General features: G+C 34.3%; 2 protein-coding genes and 1 long non-coding RNA gene across 3 annotated transcripts; 1 reads left to right on the top strand and 2 right to left on the bottom strand.

Moving 5' to 3' along the window:
• The first annotated feature begins 2671 nt into the window (after positions 1–2671).
• LOC145115782 (uncharacterized) lies at positions 2672–3767 on the top strand. Its single transcript, XR_013711705.1, has 3 exons — positions 2672–2829; positions 3251–3504; positions 3596–3767. It is a non-coding gene; the product is annotated as an uncharacterized LOC145115782 (long non-coding RNA).
• Positions 3768–4677: 910 nt separating this feature from the next.
• LOC145115016 (stromal 70 kDa heat shock-related protein, chloroplastic-like) lies at positions 4678–7806 on the bottom strand. Its single transcript, XM_079051162.1, has 8 exons — positions 7123–7806; positions 6781–7033; positions 6601–6680; positions 6369–6511; positions 6182–6280; positions 5904–6093; positions 5424–5822; positions 4678–5348 (listed from the first exon to the last, which is right to left on the bottom strand). The coding sequence occupies exons 1-8, from the start codon at positions 7660–7662 to the stop codon at positions 4941–4943; spliced, it is 2112 nt and encodes a 703-aa protein (XP_078907288.1). The 5' UTR covers positions 7663–7806; the 3' UTR covers positions 4678–4940.
• A 10349-nt stretch (positions 7807–18155) lies between these two features.
• Positions 18156–22986, bottom strand: LOC145115017 (shaggy-related protein kinase kappa-like). The gene is made up of 13 exons (XM_079051163.1): positions 22683–22986; positions 21585–21851; positions 21267–21359; positions 21107–21166; positions 20637–20909; positions 19849–19923; positions 19682–19738; positions 19410–19550; positions 19294–19344; positions 19109–19204; positions 18932–19015; positions 18723–18825; positions 18156–18415 (listed from the first exon to the last, which is right to left on the bottom strand). Exons 2-13 carry the CDS (start codon positions 21738–21740, stop codon positions 18324–18326), a joined length of 1281 nt encoding a protein of 426 aa, XP_078907289.1. The 5' UTR covers positions 21741–21851; positions 22683–22986; the 3' UTR covers positions 18156–18323.
• Positions 22987–26747: the final 3761 nt, after the last annotated feature.

A 26747-nucleotide genomic window follows, 5' to 3' on the forward strand; every position in this document is an offset into this window, starting at 1 on the left:
TGATCCTACCCTAAGCCCTTAATCAGACAAGAACAGAAAAAAGGCCAAATCAAACATTCTCAAGCTATAAGATCTTAATTATGTACATCCATGATGCATACACTAAGCAACTATAGTAATTATGTCAATTTCATATAAGGAAAACCCTAGGCTATCAGGCATCATATAATCAGACAGTTCTATCATGCAATTCCTGAAGATCCCTAGCCTAGTACTAGCATGTTGTTCTAACATATCACAATCAAATAATCCGTAAGGTATTTTGGGGTCTACTTACTGGCTCCGGCTGATCGTACACTTGCATTCTCCTTTAGTATTTGAAAACCATTTGAAAAAAATCATTTTAAAAATCTCGTCCTTAGTTTGAGACTCGAGACACACGAGTGTTTCCTCTAATTCACTCAAACCAAGGCTTTGATACCAACTTGTAACATCCATAAAAATCATGCCAAATTTAAAACTTTTTAAAACATTTCAAAACCAATGATTATTACAAAACTTGTTTTCAAAATAGTATAATATCAGAGTATCCCAAAATCAAATCATGAAAACATAAGGAGGTGTATGATCACGCCTTCGCCTTCCCGCGATAATCAGAAGTACCTGAAACAAAATCAACAACTGTAAGCCCGAAGCTTAGTGAGTTCCCCCAAAATACCAATACAATCATAATCATATCATATAAACAAACACAACATGCATAATGAGCCATCAGTCTGACTGGACCGCCTCACAGGCCATCAGTCTATCTGGACTGCTCTCCGAGCCTTCGACACGTCTGGACCGCCTCTCAGGGCCTTCATCCTATCCGGACCGCTCGCCGGGCCTTTGGCCTGACTAGTATGCCCTAACCGGGTCTCTAGTCTATCCGGTCCGCCCTGGGTATCTTGGCCTACAGCACAAAGCAGGACTTGCCTCAACCCAATCCCCCAAACCAACAAACATGTGCACATACATATCATATGCTAGCTAGCAAGTACAGACAGTCATACAGATCTAACAGATCACTAATCATGGCAACCATCCTATAACCAGGATACCGATCTAACCGATCACTAACATAGCAACCATCCTATAACCAGGATACCGATCTAACCGATCACTAACATAGCAACCATCCTATAACCAGGATACTGATCTAACGAATCACTAACATATCAACTGTCCTATAACTAGGATACAATCATAAAGGGCCGACCTTGGTGCCTTAGACCCTGTTGATATAGTGAGAAGAACTCACATCACAAGTAACTCGAAGAGATAAAGTCAAACCCCACCAAATGTAGCTCCAAGTCCAACACCTACATCCACCAATGATCCACTTCCATAAATTCCCAAATTACCAAAATACCTCCAGAAGTCAAACTGGTCAACCATTAGTCAAAGTCAAAGTCAACAGTCCATGTTGACCCGACTCGTCGAGTGCAGCTAGCAACTCGTCGAGTTCCTTAAGAACTCAGAAATCACTAAAACCCTAATTGACTCCCCGAGTTTCCAACTAACTCGTCGAGTCCATACGTGTCCAGATGTCGGGGAAAACCCTAACTGACTCGTCGAGTCCTCTTACTGACTCGCCGAGTTCATGCAGAATCAAATACATGCAATCTTCATCCGACTCGCCGAGTCGGCTATGCGACTCATCGAGTTCATGCAGTCCATTTCTGATCCAAACGTTTTTAAGTCACCCCAAAGCTCCATATTGCAGATCTAACCTCCTAGGGCATGATTTCCACGTAAAGTTACGTACATGCATGGTCCTAAATGCCAAAACCAAGCTAAGGGAAAGGTTTAACTCAAAGAGAAAGACCCAAGCTTGCTAAATCTGATAACTTTATGGCTATAGGGACTTAGAGAAGTCCTGATCTGAAATTACAACTTCAGATCATGACCAATACCCAAAATGGTTCACATATATGCTAAAATGGCCCTAAACTTAAGCATGGAGATATCTAGCTACAGGGAAGTCAAGGTAACGACTTTTTACCTTCAAAATGATGCCAAGATGAAGTAGAGTCAGATCCAAAAGCTTCTTTTTGCTCCAAGCTCCTTAGACTTCAAACCTTCTTCACAAAATGCACCAAAATCACTCTTTAAATCTCACAAACACTCAAGAGCAAGGTCTAGACTGATTAGGGTTTCTTCTGACCGTCAAGAGGTGGTAAGGGGCTGGAGGAAAGGACTTAAGGTCCTTTAAATAGGGTTCAAACCCTAAAAATTAGGGTTTCATCTTGCAGCTCTTCCTCGTCGGGTCGGGGTCCTCCAACTCGTCGAGTAGACCGCATAAATCACGCGAGCTGACTAAAACTCTACACGACGAGTTGGGGCCTCCAACTCGTCGAGTAGACTTCCTTGATTGCATGAAATCCCTAAATCTCATTCTCGGAAATCGGGATGTTACAATAATTTTACTCAAAATTATCTTATATAAGGTTATTTGAATAACCTGTGCTTATGCTTTTAGTATAAATACTTATAAAATAAATCAAACATTTAATAAAATAAAATCTAGACCAACCTCCATTTAAATTACCTTTTTAACAATTGCAATGAAGAAATATACAATTTAATCTCAATATTATTTTGAAAACCATGATAAATTTAGAAATTAGTTTTTTTTTAACCCAAGTTTAGTAGTTTACTATGACTTGGATAGTTGGAAATAACGCGGAGTGATGGCGCAACTTATTATATGAACACTTGTCTGCCATATCCGTAAAACCCTGGCAATTTTGCGTTGATATCATCAGAGAGAGATGACGGAGATCTCGCGTCGGAGTTCGCTCCGCTTCTTATTATTCTTTTCCTCGATTTCCCTACAATTCTTCGCTGGTTCGTTCCTCAGATCTCTACACTACAACTATTTTATCTATAATTTAATCTGTTTACTCAATTGCTTGTTTTCTCTAAAGATCTACGCCTGTATACGTCAATTTTAATAACAAAATCGCGAGTCAGTAGAAATTTTCTGTTCATCTCGCTTTAACAGTAAATAGGGAGGTTTTGATATGTGTTTTAATTAGTCGATTCCGTTTATGCATATGTTTCTCTTCCTAGATTCTGATATAATGATATAATATGTGTTCTAGGGTTTATTTCGATTGCGTTTATGCATACGTTAAGGAAATTTAACCTATTGCATATGATGAATATAAGTTACCAATTTAAATCGGCTCCTGTAGTGTTACACCATTGAGTTACTACAGTTATCTGTTGTCATAATTCATTTGTGTTGTATTATAAATCATTTCAGGGTTTTCAGAGGATTCAAATTCCAAAGATGTGACAAAAGTTGATGCTCATTCTTCTTCAAGTAGCAAAAAAGGATCTACAATTCTGATAACATGCATCACGATTGGGGCATTTGCTGGTTTGTCATTTTTCCTTTACAGGTTATGGCAAAAGAAGAAACGTGATGAACAATATGCCCGTCTACTAAAGCTGTTTGAACAAGATGATGAGCTTGAGCTTGAACTTGGTCTTCGTGATTAAGTTACTTCAATCAAAGTAAGCTCCCATACCCTTTACTATTTTGATTCATATATATGCAGGTTTTTGTAGCTTAATTCACCCAAAAATGACACTTTTTTTTTATCAGAACACAGGTGTAAATGGTAGTTGTGCATCAGGAAGGCGGCTCCCAGCATTTGTTTCTGGAATTAGCAATTGTATAAATTTTATAGCGTGTGATGATGAGGACTCAAACTTGTCATTGAAATTTGTATAATTTTTATTAACATGATGACAAAAGATGTACTCATCTTTCTTCATTGCTTTTTCTGTTTAATAGTATATTTTGTTTTCTTTATGAAAATGTATGTTTTATAGGAACCACCATACTTTTTATATGTTGCGGAAGTTGGTTTATTAATAGTTATTGTCATAATATCATTTTGTAGTCGTATTATTTATGGACTTTTAAGAAAATGAAGACTTTGCGAGGAAGGGACATGGTTTTCACATATACTAAAAGGTTATCCAATTGAACCCGTTACCTATTTTGTCTGGTCTGCCTACTTTGTCATCTTTTGTCATCTATCCACAAAAATATAACCACTTTTGAGTTACTGGGTTTGATTCAGTTGGATTGAAACTATTTGATATTGTCGAATGTTTAAATATATCCAAAATTTTGTTTTCTAGCATAACAGTTAAAGGCATGTCACAAATTTTCTTGAAAAGTTATTTTTTCAAGAATCTCGCATTCGCATTAAAACTATATGCACAACGGTTGTTGAGACTCAAACACTTATCTTCGATCTACTATCGTACATGTACATAAACCCATAATGTCGCAATTTTTTAATTTTACATATTAATTCTCAACGCATATGTGAATTCTAGAGGCAATAAAGCCTATTCCCCGGTTAATTTATTGACGATAAAAAGAAACAAAATTTCTCCAACGTATTAAATGTCACAAAAAAATAGTTACAAAAGACAAATCGAATGGGCCAGACAGGCACGTGGTGGGAAGTTGAAAGTTATCTAACATATACTTAAATGATGACAATCTCTAAATCAATTTTCACAGATTAGGTATCAACCAGGACCCGACCATTTATCACCTTTACTATCTTCACAACGCAGATTATATTGTTCTGAACAATAATTACACGTGTCATTTAACACAATGAATTCAATTCTTGTCGGACATTAAAAAACTTCATGAACTCGTGATAAAAAAAAATATAAACATCTTACATATAAAATAGATATTTATGAATCAACTAAAAAGATGAACCAGAACAAGGCTCCATTCTCAAAAATTCAATATGCCAACACTTATTATACTTCCTTCTACGTATAGATATAGCAAGGAAAATTTCAATTCTTTCTCTATCTCTTTTCAACTCTAAAACACCATAATCATCGTAGATCCAAAAATAGAAAATCCCTTATACACAACTTTTAACAATCAAAAATCAATCACATGACTCACTTCACTTGCTGTCAGTGAAATCTGCATCAATAACATCTCCTTCAGAAGCAGAAGTAGGACCCTTACCCGATGCTTCTGAACCCTCAGAACCTGGGGCGTCACCAGGCCCTGGTGCACCTGCACCAGGCTGGTTGTAAAGTGACTGCCCGAGCTGCATAACTTCTTGGTTTAGGGCAGCCATGGCATCTTTTATGGTCTGTGTTGACCCACCCGAAATGGCCTCCTTCAGCAGCCCAAGCTTCTCCTCCACCTTCTCTTTCACTGGAGCAGGAACCTTCTCTCCCAATTCTTTCAGCTGTTTCTCTGTCTGGTAAACCACTGAATCAGCTTGGTTCTTTGTATCTATGGCTTCTCTTTTTTCCTTGTCTTCTTTCGCAAACTTCTCAGCTTCATTCACCATTCTTTTTACCTGTTTCATCATAATATTATATTTACAAGTGAAAAAGAAACAGAGCCTACATTACAATTTACAAATATTACATACCTCATCATCAGGGAGTGTGCTAGCACCAGTAATGGTGATATCTTGCTTCTTTCCTGTGCCTTTTTCGATTGCAGTGACAGACAAAATACCATTTGCATCAATGTCAAACTTGACTTCAATTTGTGGGACCCCACGTGGAGCAGGAGGAATTCCATCCAACCGGAAGCTTCCAAGAGACTTGTTGTCTCTAACGAATTCTCTCTCGCCTTGAAGAACATTGATTTCAACACTTGTTTGGCCATCAGCAGCTGTTGAGAACACCTCTGATTTTGAACTCGGGAGAGTTGTGTTTCTTGGTATGATCTTTGTCATCACACCACCAAGGGTCTCTAATCCAATCGATAGTGGTGTCACATCAAGTAGCACAATATCACTCACATCTCCCGCCAAAACACCAGCCTAAAAAGTAAAAACAAAAGAATTGGTTGGATGGAATGGAATAGAATGATAGAAGAAATGGAATGGAATGAAGTTTTATACCTGAACTGCAGCTCCCAAGGCAACAACTTCATCAGGATTGACAGTAACATTTGGTTCTTTTCCAGTTAAGCTCTTAACGACTTCTTGGACAGATGGAATTCGTGTTGAGCCACCAACAAGTATGACTTCATCAAGATCCTTGAAAGATAGCTTTGCATCTCTCAATGAATTTTCAACTGGAGTTTTAAGCCTGAAAGAAAGATCCATACTTTATCAGTTTTAAGTTTTAAAAACAGTTGAAAAATAAAAAAGAGGGCATGTACAACTAGTTCACTAACCTATCCAGTAGATCTGAGCATAGTTCTTCAAACTTTGCTCTTGTAAGAGTGGTATCAATGTGTTTAGGGCCATCAGCTGTGGCTGTAATGAAAGGCAAGCTAGGAAGAAAATAAACCACAAATCAGTAAAACTCATTTGCTAGAAAGTAAGAACAACAATAAAAACTTTTTTAAATGATTCATGTACCTGATATTTGCCTGTGTCAAAGTTGAAAGTTCCATCTTAGCCTTTTCAGCTGTCTCAGTCAAACGCTGCAGGGCTTGCTTGTCCTTTAGTAGATCTATGCCTTCATCTTTCTTGAAGCTTGCAGCAAGCCAATCAACTATTCTCTACATGAAAGCGTAAAAAGAAACCTATAATAATGAAATTATAAAAGGTAGTAAATGGACAATGGTATTGGTTCGAGAACAATACTAACCTTATCAAAATCATCACCACCAAGATGTGTGTCTCCAGAAGTAGAAAGCACCTCAAAAACTCCATCACCAACCTCAAGAACTACAATCCACAAAATGGGAAACAAACATCAGAAAACATATTTAGAATAAAACATCATATTGGATTGAAAGCTCAGTTATCCCAAATCGTGCCCCCTCACCTGAAACATCGAAAGTACCACCTCCAAGGTCAAACACTAATATGGTTTCATTGTTTTTCCTTTCAAAACCATAAGCTAGTGATGCAGCTGTAGGCTCATTGATAATACGAAGAACTTCAAGGCCAGCAATGCGACCTGCATCTTTTGTTGCTGTTCTTTGGGAATCATTGAAATAAGCAGGAACTGTTACAACAGCTTTTGTGACCTTATCATTCAGAAATTTTGAAGCATCGTCCACAAGCTTTCTCAATACCTGATAATAGAGAAGCAACAAGAGAAGCCAAATTAGGGCAAAAACATCTTACTGTTACAAATTAAGAGGTAGAGGGAGCACTGGTGTACCTGTGCTGAAATTTCTTCTGCAGCAAACTGTTTTCCAATAGCAGGACAATCAAGCTTAACGTTTCCGTTCTCGTCACGCACCACCGTATACGAAATCTGCTTAGACTCCTCGTCCACCTCCGACATCTTCCTCCCGATAAATCTCTTCACTGAGAAGAAGGTGTTTTCAGGATTCACAACGGCCTGCCTCTTAGCAATCTGTCCAACCAACCTATCTCCGTTCTTCGTGTACGCCACAACCGATGGCGTCGTCCTCTGCCCCTCGGCGTTGGTAACGATGACAGGCTTCCCACCTTCCATAGCACCAACAGCAGAGTTGGTAGTTCCGAGATCGATTCCCACAACTTTCTCAGCGACGACTCTAAGAGGACCATTGCTACGATTTCTTCTACTCCTGTTAAGTTTTGCAAATAATATTTGTTGTGAAAAGGAAACAGAATTCCTTAAACCTTGGCCGAATAAGACTGTTTTGGGGAACTTGATAGTTGAAGCAAAAGGTTTGCCTCCAAGAGGGTGAATCTGAGCTGTTGTTGATGCCATCTGTTCCTGCTCAGGTTGAGAAGTGAAATCCTGAGCCGCTTAAACCCTAAAAAATTTGGGCACGACGAAGGAGTAAATGGCAAATGAAATTGAGAAGAAGATAAAGTAGGGAGAGAAGGTTGGGTCTTGGGTGGGTCGGGGGTCCGTTAACAAAGCTTAAACCAAGACGATAAGAAATGTAAAACATAGGGTAGATATTAAATTTAAAGGGAAACCGAATAATCTACCTATTTTTTGGGTTTATTTTAAAAACTAGGTTTAAAGGGAAACCGAATAATCTACCTATTTTTTGGGTTTATTTTAAAAACTAGGTGGAAGACCATCTATTACATAAGTTCATTTAAAAAAACGGAATAGATAAACAGCCACCCTCTTCTCTTTTTTTATCCCCTATGATTTGACATTTGATATAACCATTTATATATATATATATATATATATATATATATATATATATATATATATATATAGATAGAGAATATACATTACAGTCCCACCTAAGCTTAGGTACTAAACCTCAAAAATATTTCGTTTTAACTTAGTAATTATACTCGATTTGGTTTTCATTTGGTAAAATATATCGTCCCTAATAACATTTATTCTCTCAATTATCGTTTTACCATCTTTGTTTTCATTCATCCATTATCGTTTATTACTTCACATTAGTGAACAATATTGTTTTCCACCGTCATGAAGGTCGAAAATAATCAATGTTCTTGATTCCTTATCAAAACTATTGTGTACATCATGAATCTACATCTTCAAATGTTAATCGTGAATCCCCTAATCGCAATCTTTATATAGTAAAACGATGTATTTTCATGAGGTTTAGTACCTAAGATTAGGCGGGGTTGTAATGTATATTCACTTTTCCCTATCTATCTGTCTATCTCTATCTCTCTCTCTCTCTCTCTCTCTCTATATATATATATATATATATATATATATATATATATATAACATTTTTAAATATATAATTATATAAGTATATTTTTTAATAAATATTATTATAAATAAAAAAACAATTATAAATAATTAATCAACATTGTAATTAAATTGTCAAACAATAAAATTAAAACAATAATAATTATTATACATATTTAACCATTAAAACTAGAACAAGTTGTTGACAGCTTCATTTCCTTCGTTTGATGAAAATTGTTACAGAAGTTCTATAGGAGTAGTAATTGAGAATTATAAAGAGATGAGTAATGGTAAGTATAGTTGTGTAGTACTTGACATTTATATAGAGATGAATTATTTTTTTTTAATTTGTTAAAGCTATAGATGAAGTGATATGTTATTCTTTCAAATTACAAGTTGTAAAAAAATGATGAATTATTTTTTGAATTTTGTCAAAGTCCAAAAACGAAGTGATGTTTTATTCTTTAAAATTGCAAGTTATAAAAAAAATGATGAATTATTTTTTGAAATTTGTAAAAATTATAAACGAAGTGATGTTTTATTCCTTCAATTTGCAAGTATATATGAAGTAATATGTTATTTTTTTTAATTGCAAGTTATAAAAAAAATAATGAATTATTTTTTGAAATGTGTAAAAGTTATATGGAAAAAATATGTATGTTTGTAGTTTTAAAATTTTCAAGTTGTAAAAAGTAATAAATTATTATACAAAAATAAATGTATAAAAACCAATTTATAAAAACGTTCAGCTAAATACAATAAATTAATAAGGCTATATAAAATTTGAGTTATTATTTTGTATCAAAAATTAAAATACTTAAATGTGTTATAAAAGAATAATGAAAATATTGTTAATTAATAATTATAAATAAATTGAAAAACTCCAAAAGTAAAGGGATCATAAGTGTAAAATAGAGAGTTTGTATGTAAAAGGAAAAAAGGAAAAAAAAAATAGGATTGAGGAAATGGAAAAAAAAAGCGCGTGATATAGGTTTATAGGGGGAAGGTTTATAGGGGGGCGGAATAACAGGACCCTTAAAAAAATTATATATAAAATTGAGAAGTTGAATTTATAAGAAAAACAAAAAAATATTGAATTATTAAAATTAAAGTGTTCTTTATCTTTTAAATTTAAACAAATAATTTAGATAAATAAACAAAGAAAACTAATAGACTTTAATTTAGAAATTTTGAAATTAGAAGGAAAGTCAATTAATGAAATTGAAATGTCTTTATTATTATATTTATTGCAATTAATACGTTTAATAAAAATGAAACAACCACAAAATGTCATGTGGAAAAAATTTAATTGAAAATAACCACAAAATGACATGTGGCCAAATCAATGAGAGTGTGACAAGTGGCAAAAAATTCTTTATTTATTAGGGAGTATATAACTATTTTTTTTAAACTAACCATTTGGTTTGGAATGGGTCATTCTGGACCCAAAAACTAGCTCAAGCTTAATACTGTAGCCCAATGGTATGTATATATATATATATATATATATATATATATATATATATATATATATATATATATATATGACTCTCACACACAAAAAATCTGGAATACGCGTTCCGGAATTTGCAGATCCGAAGCAGCACTATCTATCTGCATTTCATACTCAATTTTCAGCATGTATTCTTTAAACCAAGTAAGTTCTACACTTTAAGTTACTTTGCATTTGATTTTCTAAAACGATTTACGTATTCCAGAATTCTCCGGAATGGTTCAGAATACGAGAAACAACTCCGGAATATCCAGATTATCTTTTTTTTTTTTTTTTATCTTTTTTCTCGTTGTACGTGTATAAATCTCATGTAAGTACTTTGTAATGTATTTCAGATCGGTTGTTATAATCCGAAATTAGGTATTGTAGGGATTTCAGAATGGTAATGTAATCCGGAACACGATGAACGTGATCCAGAACCCGATGATCTATTCCGGAATGATGATCCAGAATAACTATACTTATATTATTTTTTCTAAGTATTGTTTAATAGCTCATGTTAGTCCAAAAATGAGTTAGCGTGGATGTTGTTAAAAAAATGGGTTTTACGGACGACGAAGTTGTATTCCATTTACATGAGCTTTCAGAATTGCGCCCAATAAAGGTAAAATCGAAAACAATAATTTTATAATTATAATTTATTTTTACGGTAATGTATTAAAATGTTCTTGGAATTTTTTTTTTGCAAATAAAAAACGAAGATGTTGAGTTTCAAAATAAGATAAAAAATAAATCAGTAAAGGTACCCATAAAATTAAGAAAAAAATCAGAAACGATGTTACAACTTAAATTAAAAGCATATAGTACTCCGAAAGATAACACAAAAACAAGTGCAGACAAACATGTTGTGATAGACTAGTTGCAATTATTATTATTATTATTATTATTATTATTATTTTGTTATGGATATGTTTCTCCAAGTGTTTTTAATTTAAATATTTTTATGCAAATTGGTTTTTAAATAGTATATTAATATAATTTAGATATATTCTATTTTCAGTCTTATCCATCCAGTGACTCGAACGATGAGGATGAGTTGCCTATAGAGTATGTTATACCACGTCTTGAAGACGAACAACGACGTCTTGTTGATATGATTGCATTAGAAATGATTCGTGATTATCAACGTGCTAAACAACGAATGGTAATACTGGAAATCTCATTACCGCCTTCACTGGCTGAGAATCGGAGAAAAGTAGCATTGTATAACATGCAATGCTCCTCATTACTATGTCTGAAGATATATGACAATTTGTGAACACAATGGACATCATCGAAGAAACACATAGGACAACTCCAACAAAAGAAGATCGAGTTGAATTGACTGATAATGGTTTCAAACTAATTGAGACCTACATGGAATTGTTTCAAAATCATGCAGACACGACTAGTTTGCATCGGATGCAAGTTCCCAGTTATCGGCCAAAAATGTAATCAAATTTTAAATATGGATATTGTAATGTCTTTTGAAACTGAATTTTGTAAAAGGAACGTTATGATTATCTAAAATGACATTTATCCTTTTTTCATTAACATTATTGCAAAGAGCATTTTAAATCTTAATACATACTTAGATTGGTTTCCACAAATTAGGAATTGTAAGGGATACATATTTTGTTCCCGATCAATAAAATCTTCTCTAATTCTAATAACATCTGTTAGACGGTCCCGTTCTGCACAAAGCTTATTGATCTCCGCATTTGCATTTTCAATCCACTTCTTAGCTTGTTTCACTTCTTTCATAACTCCAACAACCAATTTTTCTTTTTCATTTACTTGTTCTGCTAGATCGTCTGCATGTTGATTTAGTGTGCGATTTCTTTCAGAGTCCATTTCATTTGCTTCTTCAACAACCTTCATAGCTTGGAAAACGTTATCATGCATTTTATCTGGGAGTGGGAAATCCGGGCCTTTCGGAAACGGTTTATTATTTGAACAAATATAACAATCTTCTTCTTCATAATGCCAAACACCATCGTGAGATGAACTCATTCCAATTTTTTCAATGTTGAGGATGCATGCTAGGTGCATTTTAAGGTCCAAAATCAATGTCCGGAACAAGTGTCCGAAATAACCATTCTGGAAAGTGGCTCCGGAATGGGGTTTCAGAATAAGGGTCTGAAATACTATCAGAAATCTATGACATTTACTATTCGGAATGACTACACATACTGTCAGGAATCTATGACTTTTACTGTTGGGAAATGACTACACATGTCAGGAATCTATGACAATTACGTACAAAAGCAATGTCCGGAAAAGTCGGTCCAGAACGTGGCTCCGGAATGAGGGTCCGAAATACTGTCAAGAATCTATGACATTTACTGTTCAGAATGACTACACATATGTCAGGAATCTATGACTTTTACTATTCGGAATGACTACACATGTGTCGGGAATCAATGAAAATTACTGTTCTGAATTTAGGGTCAGAAATAGCAATTCCGGAATGTGGCTCCGGAATGTGTTTCCGGAATAGTGTCAAGAATCATAACCGTAGTAAATGCCATTATATAAAGGAATTCAAGCATCCAAACTCTTTATCTTGTTAAATTTACTATAAAAATGCATTTCTCATAATCCAAAGAAATGACATACTGCGATTGTGGCTCTCAATGTATTATAAGGACATCAACTACTAGAAATAACCTTGGACGACTTTTTTATGCTTGTCCTAAAGAGGTATGTGGGTTATCATTTTATTATTTTTCGTTGAATTAATATTAATTTACACAATATACGTCATGTGTTTGATCTTAAATTTTCAGGGACCACAATCTGGGTTTATCCGTTGGGTTGACAAAGCAAAAGACAATAATTTGTTGATAATCTGTAACTTATTTCGATCGAAGAAGAAACTTGAAACCCAAAATATGCACTTAAAGATTACGTTAATTTGTAGTTGGATTTTCTTTTTTGGAATCGTTGTGTACAAGTTGTAAGCTTTATGTTCATCAACTAAGTTTCTGTAACGCTTATTAATCTTTTTAATGGGTAATGTTTGCTTGTTTGTTAGTATTACTATGGTACTTGCAAATTATGTTTTTTTATATTTTTGTAATATGTAACAAATATTAGGGCAATAATAATATTTTTCATTACACATTGCAAAACAATTACAAACATAATTAATTGCAATTACATTGACCATAAAACTGAAATTAAAGGTCTGGTATTTTCCATTCTGATGAAGGGGGAAGAGGGTGCACAGTTTGTGTTTGATAGGAAGTCTGAAACACATTAGCTCGGTAATATATCTAAACCATATAAGGTAATTCATGGATGTTCGAATGACGTGATGCCACAATAGCATGATCGCATGTTATACCCAAATTGCGCCATTTCCCACATGAACATGTATGACGATTCAAATCAACAACACAAGTTTTTTTTAAATCAAAAACTCGATAAATGTCAGACGGGAGCGGAGACGGGAACTCTGGCGGGATCTTTGTTGCTTCCCACCGAATAGACTTTTGCATCCTTTTATGAAGCACCATTTCAGCATACGGGGTGAGTATGGTATTCAAACTCCCCGAAAAGTAAATATGATCAAATAAGGTTCTTGTACGAGTAATTAAATTAATTTAATATTTCACTCGGTATTCTACCTCCCATTAAACTGCGTTCAACAAAAGTCCGTTGAATGTAGTCACAAATTGCCTTGGTAAGCATTATTATCGGTACATTACGTTGATTTACTGATAACACAAAAACAAATTAGGGAACATTAATGTTGACTACATTCCAACGGATGTTAGGGAAATAGGCTCTTGCCCATTTCACATGACCGATGTTGGCAAGCACTTCACAAGCATCAGGGGTCAGCTGGCGGAAGTTTTCTTCAAAAACAGACACAATATATAAGTTGGATATAATCCAAAACAAAGGTTGTAATGTTCTGCCAGAGACACTTATTGTGCGCATATACGTGAACACACTTTTAGAACTATACCCATGATGAGAATCAAGTAATACATTGGTGTAATCGTCCACCGACATGCTTCCCTTTGACAAAGCCAAGAATTGATTTTCCAATTCCAGCATCTTCTTAGTTGAACAGAACTTCCTCTTGAAATGGGTCAAGAATTCATCCCATGTCAGTTGCACTGGCTTGTTGGGGTTCACAATCTTCCTCGACGTGTTCCACTAATGAAGCGTTGAACCTTTAAATTGCCTCACAACATAGGTGGTTTGCAGCTTCCTGGGTCGTTCTCACTCGTCGAATGCATCACGAAGAACAACGACCACGCCCAACTACGATGGTTCGGGGGTGGTGTTCATGAACATAGATCGTGGCCACATGGACCACGACCCCTCTCGTTGCATGTATTACAGATGACCTTATGGAAATGACAATGTTGACCAAAACTTTGACTAGGATTTGAAGGTACAATTGTAACATATTTTAATAATTTGTGGGAAATTTTCGATAAAGTCCCAATATTATGGGTCAGATTACAGTTTAATCCAAACTTTTATTTTTGAACAAAAAAGTTCGATTATTTTAAATTTTGTCAATATTAACGAAACAAACCTTATTTTTTTCAACAGTAAATGACAAATTGTCATATAAAATTAGATAATCGGAACTTTTATGTTCAAAAAATAAATATTAAGATTAAACCGTAAACTGGTCCAAAATATTAAAATTTTATCGGAGATTTCCCAATATTTTGTATGTCAATAAGATCGAATTATTTTGGCCATAGGCTTTGGGCGTGTTCAGCACGGAGTGTTTGGGAGCGTTTGAGAGCTTCTAGCTTCTAGCGTTTGACAAAACGCACCGTTTTGAACAGAAAGCCTCGTTCGACACTACAAGCTTTTAGCGTTTAGTTTAAACAAAACGCTCCAAATCCAAATGCTACTTCATGTAGCGTTTAACAAAACGCTACAAGCTACAAACTACCCGCTACAAGCCACCCGCTATCAGCTAATTTTGCCAAACACGCCCTTTGTTAAGGTGATTTTTATGTACGGTTTAACAAAACTCAAAAACTAAACTTACGGTGATTTGGATTGAGTTATAAAACTCAAAATTGTAATATATTTTGTATGTCAAAACTCAAAATTAAATTCAAAATTAGAACAAAGGTTAAAGTGAATAAGATTGGAATATAAAAGTGAGAAAATGACAAACAACCTAGGGTTGCCATATAGATATAGACATGGATTCTAAAAATAGGTGTGCATAAGAGACCATGACAATTTTTTTTCTTTTTAGGAATATATGTAGACTAAAAAAAATTGATTCATACACACATTAATTTCTTGTTATACACAATAATTTATAAATATTTTAAATGGTTGTAAAATATGCAAAAAAAAACATATCATTGTTGTGTATGAGGAAAAAATATTGTTTACGAATCAACTAAAAAAATGTTTGAGCATGGGCTTTCAAGAAGGATGTCAAACATTTTTTTTGATGAGATTTGTGTGTTCATGCTAATATGTAGTGTTTTCTTGTGAGACCTGCATATTCATGCTATTATGTACATCGTTGATCGTAAAAAAATCTTTTCTTTGTCTTCGTTTACTATCTTGATAAAAATAAGTACAGAGAGTTTGAAAAAATGGTGATCTTGATGTCAAGTAAGAAAACAAAATTAAATGGATTGTCAAGAAAAACTTGTGAATAAAATGCATGCTTTCGGAATGAAATATTCAGGATTTGAGTTATATATTGGTGAATCCAGCATCATTGGGCATTTTAGGCAACTAGGATTTTCATGAGACCAATGGGGACTTAAGCTGAACTGGTACAAGTTATGAGGTGCGAAGCACGCAATCCACATAATCTAGCTAGTTTGATTTCGGTCACACCTAATAGCGGTGGTCAAGGGGTAACGCCTTGCAAACACAAACCGGAAAAAGAGGTTATAAGTCATACTGGGTAGTGGATGACATGATAGTGCCAATGTACTGATACGGATGGGGTTGTGTATAGATATACATTTTTTTTTTTTGGTACGCGTTTGGTGCCAAAAACTCATTTCAAGTACCATTAGTCACAAGTCATCCATTTCCATTTTGGCAGGGATTCTCTCATATATTTTATATGTGATCATCAGCGTTTGGCTATCTAAGAACTACATACTAACATTTACACGAGTTCTAGTGCTTATAATTGTAAGTGTATGACTAAACTATAAATGTTCTTAGATTATATACCTTTGAATGTTATATATCTGCGACATAGAGTGTAAATTTTACTTCATCCCTGGTATGTGGTATATATACACCTTTGAGTGTTGGTTTGTTCTTGTTATTGTCTAGAGAAAAGTTAACAACACCGATATAAGCAATGGAGAGTTTTGAGTTGTCTACGATCACTACAACCCGACTACTACCATACTTGACTGGATCGTGTAGTCTTTCTTTCTTTTCTGTCATATGATTTGAAAATCTAGAGTTAATGATCCACTCGTCAACTTTATTACAATGATTTCCAGTTGAGAGCCATAATGTTTTCATCCATTGCGAAGAGTGCATCAGCGTCCCATGCTTCTTCATCTTGTGTTGTTTCCATATTACATTCTTCTAGGGGGATTTATTGACCCCTTCGTCCATTTTTTATAGCACTTGAAGGGAAAACTATTACCAGAATGATGATTCTTCTTTTCTCTCGATGATTCTCCTTTTTCGAATTCACGGTTCTTCTTTTTTAGATTCATGAGTTTTGGTTCTGTCAAAGTTGCGTTTAGGACCATGGTTAGGGTTAGATCTGAACTTACCCTTACCCTTCTCCACTTAAAGGGCTTTCTCTTCAGTTTTTAACGAGAGACCACCCATCTGCTTTGCTAAAGCTTCGTGGTCTACCAACAAGCTTACAAATTCAACAAGTAATGGTTGAGTAGAGTAGGCCATCCTTGTATTGAAGCCACAAAACTTCTAAATTAATGTTTTAAACCATGGATGATGATTCCTTTCATCATTGGTTCCTGATATATGTATGAGGATGAAACTCAGAGATCTCTCTACACATGGACTTTACTTTGTGAAAGTATTGGGGAATAAACATGTCATATAATTGAACCACTAAGAGAAGTTTGTTCTCAAGGAGTTGAAGTTTCATGTCGTTTCTCTTTGAGAACAACACATATAGAAAATATCATATGCTTCTAGGAGTCATCACATCTCTAATATGTTCTAATACATCTTCTTCAACCGTTGTCTTCAAAATAAAGATAGCCTTTCCCGTCTTGATCTTCCACTTTCGTAAAACTCCATTGTTGTCTTCAGCTTTTGGTTGTTTTGTCTTTGGTAAACTTCCCACAAATATTGCCCCTGCATATACGACATAATGCAAGCAGATCAAGAGTTGTGGTTTTGGTTATTAAGTTTCTTGACACCACATACTACTTAAACTCGGCCATTGATGAAGCCTCTTGATACCAATTTGTTAACTTGAAGATGGGAACTTTCCTTGTACACCACAAAGAACTACAATGCAAGGAATTAAAGAAGGAAAAAACATATTACACACAAGTTGTATGTGCTATCTTATTCAACGTGCAAGTAAAGAGTGCCATATATGGCTTACATGACTCAAAGGAGACTAACCACTACTAACACATGACCTCAACTACTAGTAAACTGCCCACTACCTTAATGACAAAGTCAAAGACTTAAATACTAAATAAACATAAGAGCATAAACGTAAAGATAAAGACATGCATGCATGAGCTTGAACGTTGAGAGGTGTTGCGAGTCATTATGACAACAATTAAACTGATTACTTTTTCTTCCTTTTGAGGAGCATGCTCATAAAAATGATAGCTTTTACCCACTTCTTTCCAAAAAAAAAAAAAAAAAAAAAGGAAATGATCGGTAACAACCAACAATAAATCTGATACATTTTATAGATTTTTAGTGTTGGGTTCCACAGCCAACATAGAATAAAAAAAAAATCAATAATTTCCCCCAAACAAAAAAGGAAGATGATGGAGAGACTAGTAATTGAACCTATAGATTCCCACCTACTTAATGCTAGGGCAAACATGTAGAGAGGACAAAATAGAATGAGAAAGACACCAAAATGGAAGGAAATCAATTAACAAATACAACAAACCACAAAAATATATTACGATTTAAAAACTTTAGGCTCACTTTCTATACCAAACTCAGCCTCATATCATAACAACAAGCTCATACGTAACAATAACATACAAGTAATAAGAAGCAAGTAACATATTGGTGCAGACACTAAAATAGTCCAAATTCACTGAATGTTTAAAGCCATGAACAAGTTTTGTTTCCGAGCATGCTCTGGGATAAGCCTGTGAACAGTCTCTCTTGGAACGCCAGCAAGCTCTGCAACACAAAACACATTCATTCAGACCCTTATAAAAAATCATATCTCAACTTGTAACATTTTCTTTTTTAGAAACTTTACAAAATTAAATACTGATGTACCATAAAAGAAGCAACATTTGCTTCTTTAGAAAGATTTCAAATGTTACAAGTTACTCATTTGCCATTACCATCATTATATTATAAATATAATGATAATGATAATGATGTTCACTGATTTGTGTCTACAAGATTCTTTAATAGAAAGAATAATACCAATTTAAATTATTATAATTATTATTAGGTTATGAATGTAACTCTTACTTACCTTGTGGTTTAAAATTAAAGAGTGGAGGAAGGGGACGATTATTGGGAAGACGGGTAGCTGGGTCCCGCAATTCATCAAAGAAGGGGTGGACACATGCTTCCAACTTCAAAAAAATGTAAATTTATAAAAATATTAAAAAAAATAAAACAATCACCACTTCATTCACACCTATACACAACTAAAGTTTCATTTATAAAGTTTTAACTCACAGCAGTGCAGCGTAAATTGGGTGAATACTGAAAAAACCTACAAACAAGATCCACTGCTTCAGGAGGTAATCGCTTCTGAAAAACCTGAAAAAAGTAGAAGAAAAATGTTAAATATCAAAAAAAAAAATTTTTTTAAGGATCCATGTAAAGTATTGGTATAATTAAAGTTGTATTAACCTTGTGCCATGGATGAGGCTTAATTTGGGGAAACCTGAACTCAGTGTAGTTTGGATTCATACACTTTATCTCCTCTCTTGTAGGAGTTCCCAAAACCTATATAAACAATTGGACAAAACTTATATTTGATGTTTTATATATGTCTACAAAATGTAATTTTTTATATATATGAAACAAAAACTTACCTTGATAATCTCAACCAATTGATCAACACCACTTTCTCCAGGAAACAGAGGCTGCAAACAAAATAAAATTAAAATTTAAAAAAAAAAAAAAATTGAAAATAAAAGTAGAAGAGTACCTGTCCAAGTAGTAGTTCAGCCATGACACAACCTGTTGACCATATGTCTATGGCTGTTGTATATTCAGTGGCACCAAATATCAGCTCTGGGGCACGATAATATCTTGAACAGATATATGAAACATTCGGCTCTCCTTTCACCTGAAAATAAATAAATAAATATATATATATATATATATATATATATATATATATATATATATAAAAGAATTAATAATGCTAAAAAAAATACATCACATATTCAACCACTATGCAGTGTTGATTAGACTTACTAGAACTTTAGCACTTCCAAAGTCGCAAAGTTTCAGCTGATGTGTGTGTGGATTCACCTGAAAGTAACAAATAAGACTCAACACAACCACATAAATACATAATAATAATAATAATTAAAAAAAAAAGTTTTATAATTGAGTGCATAAATGATCAAGACTAATCTTACAAGTAAATTCTGTGGTTTGATGTCACGGTGACAGATCCCGATACAATTATGAATATATGCAAGTGCCCTGCATATCTGCACCAAAAAGTATAGAAAAGATTCAGATTTTTTGAAATTGGAGCTACATTCTCCTGTTCTGTTTATACCTTTAATCTGAAAATAATTATGTCCCATATATACCATAAATGGGAAACAGTCTAAATGAAAAATGGTCCCTGAGTATCACTGATTTTTGCAATTTGGGTCCCAAAAGGTTTAATCATGCATATTAAAAAAAACCAAAAAAGGGTAATATAGTCATTTTAGGTGGAACACAGACCAAAACGTTACAAAAACCTCAGATAATGACCAAAACTGCAAGAGAAAACTTCTTGGAACCAAATTTGCAAAAAATAGCGATACTTAGGGACTAATATTGTAATTTATTTTAGAGTTTATAACAAAAAGAAAAATTAAAATTTTGGTCCTCAAGTACAGTCGATTTCTTTTTTTGTAATTTTGTTCCAAAAAAATTTGCTTACAATTTCGGTCCTTATTTGAGGTTTATGTAACTTTTTTGTCCATGTTTCAAATAATATGACTATTTTTGGGACCAAAATTGCAAAAAGTAAACAACATCAAGGGACCAAAAGTAGTCATTTTACTCGGTACATGGCCAAAAACATTACAAAAAAACTCAAATAAGGACCAAAATTGCAAAAGAAAACTTATCGGGACCACATTTGCAAAAATAAAGTATACTCAGGGACGAAAATTGTAACATAAAGTGAGGTAGCAGTAGCACATGCCTGATAGGTATACAATTTGACATATATCAATGGCATTCGTTGGTTCATCCTAGTGTAATGCCTTGCAGTTCGACTAACAGTTTCAGGAACAAAATCAAGAACAAGATTGAGGTAAAGCTCCTCTTTTTCAGTGGTTGAAAAGAAAGAATGCTTTAATGCCACAACATTTGGATGATCCAACATTTGCATAATTTGTAGCTCTCTGTTCTTGTAACGTTTGTCTTGAAGAACTTTCTTGATTGCCACAATTTCCCCTGTCTCTCTGCATTTAGCCTACACCAATATTACAAAAATTGCATCAACTTATTAGAAACTGAATTAAACAACCACCATGTTAATAAATGATGTTGAAAGTTGGAAGGAAAGAATAGATGAGGGTAGATTTGTAAAATGCTAGGACTTAATGGGACAATTTCTATTAAGTCGTTCTTTCTGTATTAGTTAAAAGGAAACAACTGAGCCATACTTACTTGAAAAACAACACCAAAAGAGCCAGTCCCAATCACATGCTCTGCTATGTAGCTCACAGTCTGTCATAAATAGAAAAAAAAAAGGATATTTTAGCATATATATCATATTTTCATGAGAATCCATGTAAATATTAAAAGTTTAAAACTCATTACTTCTCACCTGTTCAGGTTGACCATTACGCCCTCCGGTTGTTGTTCTTATCACATGTCCAGCTTCCGTACCCGCCCCATGTATCATCACTGGTTCACTATCCTGGAATATTAAATTCAATTTTCAACAAAATAATTCAACTCATCACTAATTATATTTATAGACCCTATTTGTTACACACAAACAACTTTGTACTGTGTTTGGCATGCATAGGACTGAGACTGAGATTGAGACTAACATCAAATGGGACAAAAGTAGAAATATTTGTCCCACCCAAAAGACGCAAATACCCTCATCAAAGAAAACAGCCCTAGAGAAAGTACTTACACTGACTTTGTCATCATCACGTTCCACTTTGTCTCTAATACGCATTTCAAGCATTCCCCTCCCCAATCGATCAACTGCAGCACTAGATGATTCATTAAAACCACTAACTGTTCTTGAACTTCCAACTCCCCCATGTCCTAGGCTAGCAGAGGCCATCTTCTAGTTCTTATCTTAATGCCAAATGATGCCTAAAACTTCCTAATAATTGTTACCCTTCACAAATACTTTTGTGTCCCTCAAGATTATTCCACTCACAAACATGTGTTCCTGACAAAATATAACAAACCACAGATTAAAATAGTAAGTTTCTCGCATAACCTTTGATGTAATTGAAACAATGTATTTGAGTGTCGAGTGAAAACAAGCATGCAAAATTCACATGTAAAGAATGTGACGAAATTGACTACAAATGCAGCATAAATGGTAAGCTAGATGTTATTATCACCTAACAATAGCAAGAGAAACTTCTGATGCATGCATCAAATCTAGATTAGTCAAGCATAAATAAACAAATGAAAGGAAATATTCAAAACCCTTATTCTATTCCTTTTTGAGAATTGTAGATAATATAATAACAAAATCAGGCCGTCCTTGTTCCAAATCCAACCAATCCTATAATAGTTTGAATTGGTTTTGGAAAGTGATTATGTAATAGTGAATCAAAATAAAGTAATCAGCAACGTAAGAGAGAGTTCTTGGGTTTGGAGTTGGAGTTGCAAATAACATCAACCTGAAATAGTTAATAAAATTAGGCAAAGTAATGAAAGTGTTTATTTGATGGCTAAATGCCAAATACAGAACTGATTATTGTCGTTTCATGTAATCGCTCTCAAAATTATATCCAAACATCCCATTAAAAGGGAATCATAAATCAATTATTCGACAGAAATAGCTTGATGGCATACGAACCACAAAAATAGTATAATTCACCATCAGTCAGATCCAAGTACAATCTAATCCAAATTAATCTACAAAAAAGCATAATAAATCTGAATTTTAAACGATCAATCACTCTTCAACCCATTATGTAGTGGATCAGAGATGATTTCGATCATCTAGGAGCTAATCGGTTTAAAAAAGTAAAGTTAAATCACTCACCGTAACGAATTTCGCAGAGAATTGTGAGCAGATTTTGTGCATTTCACTGTAGTTGGTTGAAATAGACGAGTGACAGTTTCTTGATCCGATTGCTTTATCGTTTTGGGTGTTTGGGGGGGTTTTCTTCTTTATTTTACCATTATCTGTAATTGGGTTTTCTCTCTCCACCAGTTTACTGCGTCTTCTTGAGAGATAGCGAGAGGGTTTTTTGGAATTTTGATCTTTTGGGTGTGGGATACTATCACAAACTTGCAACTGAGAGATGATAAAAGTCTTTTGCGTTTCTTTGTTTGCTGACAAGTAGGGTGTCAGATCTTTGTTTTCATTTAATAAACTCATAAATTAATAAACATATTACCATATTTTTTAATTTTATTTTTTCATTTATTGCTTTTCTATACTACTATTAAATAAGGATATTTGATTTCTCGTTAAATAATATTATACAATCATTTAATTAAACCATGTTATATATGTTAATAAATATAATAAAAAATCAATTTAATGCGACCGGTATTCGTACACATTTGAAATACACATTATTATTTTTTAATAAATGTTTTACATTGGTTGATACCGTATATATGATTGATTTTTGAATAATTGATATGTACGTGTATGTTATATATTAATTGAAACGTTACGTGTTATTTAAACAAACGAGAGTGAAAAACTAACACATTGCTTCTTATATTAGTTTTAAAAAAATATATTGTTACATATTTAAACAAAAAAAAAATCAATATACTTATATTTTGATAAATGCATTAGTCATAATAAGATTAACTAAATAGTTAATTCAAATGTGAGATAGAAATCAAAAGGCAAAAAGCAAAGAGGAAAATATATTTGTAATAAAAAAAATTAATCATATCGTTATGTCATATTCGATGCTATATTATGTGTGAAGTAATGATCACCTCATGTATAAGTTAATATTCACTAAATCGGTCAATATCACAATAAGTTTAATCATTTGTATTAAAAGAAAAAAAAAAGTTAATCCGATGTAAGCAATGCATATTGTCCCAAATTTGTGCTGAGTACTCAAGGAGAATAAATGAATATTGACCTTTAATTCAGAGTGTTGGGTTCCTTAATAATCAACATCGTCAAAAATAAAGAAGTATGTTTTCATCTTTAAAATTGGTGGATAAGACAAGTTAAAAGGATGTTTGGATTGTTAATCTAAAATAACTTATGTTTTTTTAAAACGCTTATTAAACTTTTGTTGAATTAAAGTTTTTTTATTATTTTTTTTAATTTTTTTTTAATTTTTAAATTTTGATTAGTTTATGTAGTATCAAAAATACAAGTATTCTTTAGTTATATCAAATTTAGAAATTTGTAAAATAATAAAATAAAATATCCTTATATATATTTATTGACCTATTTGTTTTTTTTCATATAATCTTTTATTTTTTTTATCATAATCTTTTTTTTGTACAAAAACATATATGTAACTTTTAAAAAGTAAATTTTGTACATTATGCATACAAGCATACATGTTACTATTGGAATGTTTTGATTAATATCTTTGTACTAAAATGTTGTGATAATTATCAAGGATAAACGAGAAAAAAATTACACATACAAAAATCCAATATTTAATGTAGCCCTCTTGGGTGAATTATGTATGAGTTTGCTCCGGTGTACCGGTTGAATGGTTGAGCAGTCGCCATGAAAGGGGTGAATTCTGGTGCTGCTGAGAAATGGATGTCAGGTCCGTAGGAGCTAGATACCTGGTTGATCGAGGTCTGCACGCCTGTGACTTGCGGCTGAGACACTTCCGTAATTGGACCTTGAGCCTATTGTACGTACGGGTTGAACACCGGTGGTTGCTGTATGAACAACGATACGTTGGGCATGCCTGCCATGGTGGCGTGTGGGTAGATCATCGATGAATATTGTGATTGCGGTTGAATATTGTGAGGGATCTAGGTTCCGGTGCCCGAACTGTGTGGAAACAATTGTTGCTGAGAAACAGGTATCTCTGTTTGCTGTGTTGCGACAATCTGTAGAGTTGTGGTTACGATTGCTGCTTGCTGAGATGGGTTAACAATTGGACGTCATAGACTGGCTATGTAGGTTGCCGCCGTTTCAGCTGCGGAGCTGGATGGTGTCTGTGAGACTGACGTGCGATTTGAAGCGTGTTCTTCCTGGATGGAAACTTGCTCTCCATCTAACGGTTGCATTGGACGCACCGGGCTTTTCTCCGCTACCCCCGACGTCGCAGGAATTTCGCCTGCCATCTTTGCTATTTGGTTTTGCTTCGTGGATGTATCGTTCTGGTGATACGTCCGGATGGCGCCAAATGTTGTGATATGTCAGAGATGGTAGGATTGAGATCAAGGGTAGGTGTTGAGCTGGTTCCTTCTCCTGATATCACAATACAAAGAAAAGAGATGATCGTTAGACAACATCCAGGGGTGGTTCCCAGGACGAAGCTTCGACGATCAAGTTAGAACTGATTCCAAGAGAAGATAGAGAATGTTTGAGAGAAAAAGAGTCCAGCCCCCTTCTCTGTGGGGAAGAAGAGTTCTTTTATACCTAATCGAGAGGCACGTGCCTCCTAACTGATTTTGTTAAGCCTTCCCTCGTGAGACTAGACGTGGCGGATCCGTATTGAAAGATCATCCATCACGTCTTTCTATCTCGTTCCCCCATTGGCTAGAGGGGAATCTTCGATATAATAATGATCGTGGATGTCGTCAGATAAGAAAGTGGAGCTCTCTGATTGGATCCACGTTTGTCGGAGTATTTCTCCTGGGGAGAAGAGGGTAAGACGCAGTTCTGCCCCTTAACCGCCATACCAGTGAGTCCATGCAGGCGGAGGCTCGACCTTGGCCTTAGACTGGTTATGACCAGACTCTAACTAGGCCAAGCTTGGCGCTAGTTTGACTTTTCTTCTTTAACATTTTTCCTGAGGGATACGTTAACATTGTCGAATATATCATCGAGCATAGTTGTTGTCTTTGAATAATATCTTGTAAATAAATTCTTATAGTAACTTACTTTTTTTTATCCAAAACAACCACCAATATTTACTTCTAACTAATTATAGTAGGGTATTTTTATTTTAAACATAGGACATCAACATCAACTAATTTTTACTCAAAACAACAACGTACATTGTAAATAATAGTTAGATGTTATTTGTAATCTGACATATTTCCGAAAAAAATTTATGGGCAAACACGAAACTATACAGAATTGCTTATTATAGCATCTTACTTTCATTTTCTATTTTTATCATCTAATTGAAAGAAACTATGTACAAACCTTTTTTGTAACATCCGAGATTTATAAGGTATTAATTATATTATTATAAAACTAATGAACTGAATTGGTTTGGGCTTGGACCATTGGATCCTTGTGATTGGGCTAAGAAGTGTCGTACGCGGGGCGTACTATGCCATGTACACTCAGCATACTCATGAGATGAAGGCGCAGATGTCATGCATGTACGCCCAACGTACCAAAGGGTACGCGTAGCGTTCGCATGCAGACTCTAAAACCCTAAAATTTAGGGTTTAATCCCTATATAAAGAACCTTATGCCCTTAGTCCAACCTCCCTCTCACCCTTAGACAGCCACCACGAAAACCCTAACCCGTATTTGTGTGTTTTTGTGATTTGGTAGCCATTTGAGAGCATTTTGGTATTGTTTTGGTGCTTTGGAAGAGAAAGAAGTTTGAAGAAGGAGCAAGGATTTGAATGGAGCTTGTAGATCTAGGGGATTAGCACCATTTCTGACTCATTTGAGGTATCAAGCTTCAAACTTGACCATTGCATGCTTAGTTATAGTGTTGGCGTGTTTTATGGCTTATTTTGACTCCATTGTTGGGGTTTCTTTTATCTTGATAGTTCCAGACCATAAGAGCTGTCCTTTTGAGCTCTTGGAAGCACTTAGAGTCATAAAAATCGGACCTTGATGGTTAAGCCACAACCATGCAAGTGTTTGATGGTCACAAAGTTTGTTTAAGGACTAAAATAATGTTTTGACCCCCATCCATGCATGCAAGCACATAAAGTTTGTGACTTTATGGATTAGGATGTCTTAAAG

Source organism: Lactuca virosa, chromosome 5, assembly GCF_052849685.1.
Source record: "Lactuca virosa cultivar CGN04683 chromosome 5, Lactuca_virosa_CGN04683_v6, whole genome shotgun sequence".
NCBI lineage: Eukaryota > Viridiplantae > Streptophyta > Magnoliopsida > Asterales > Asteraceae > Lactuca > Lactuca virosa.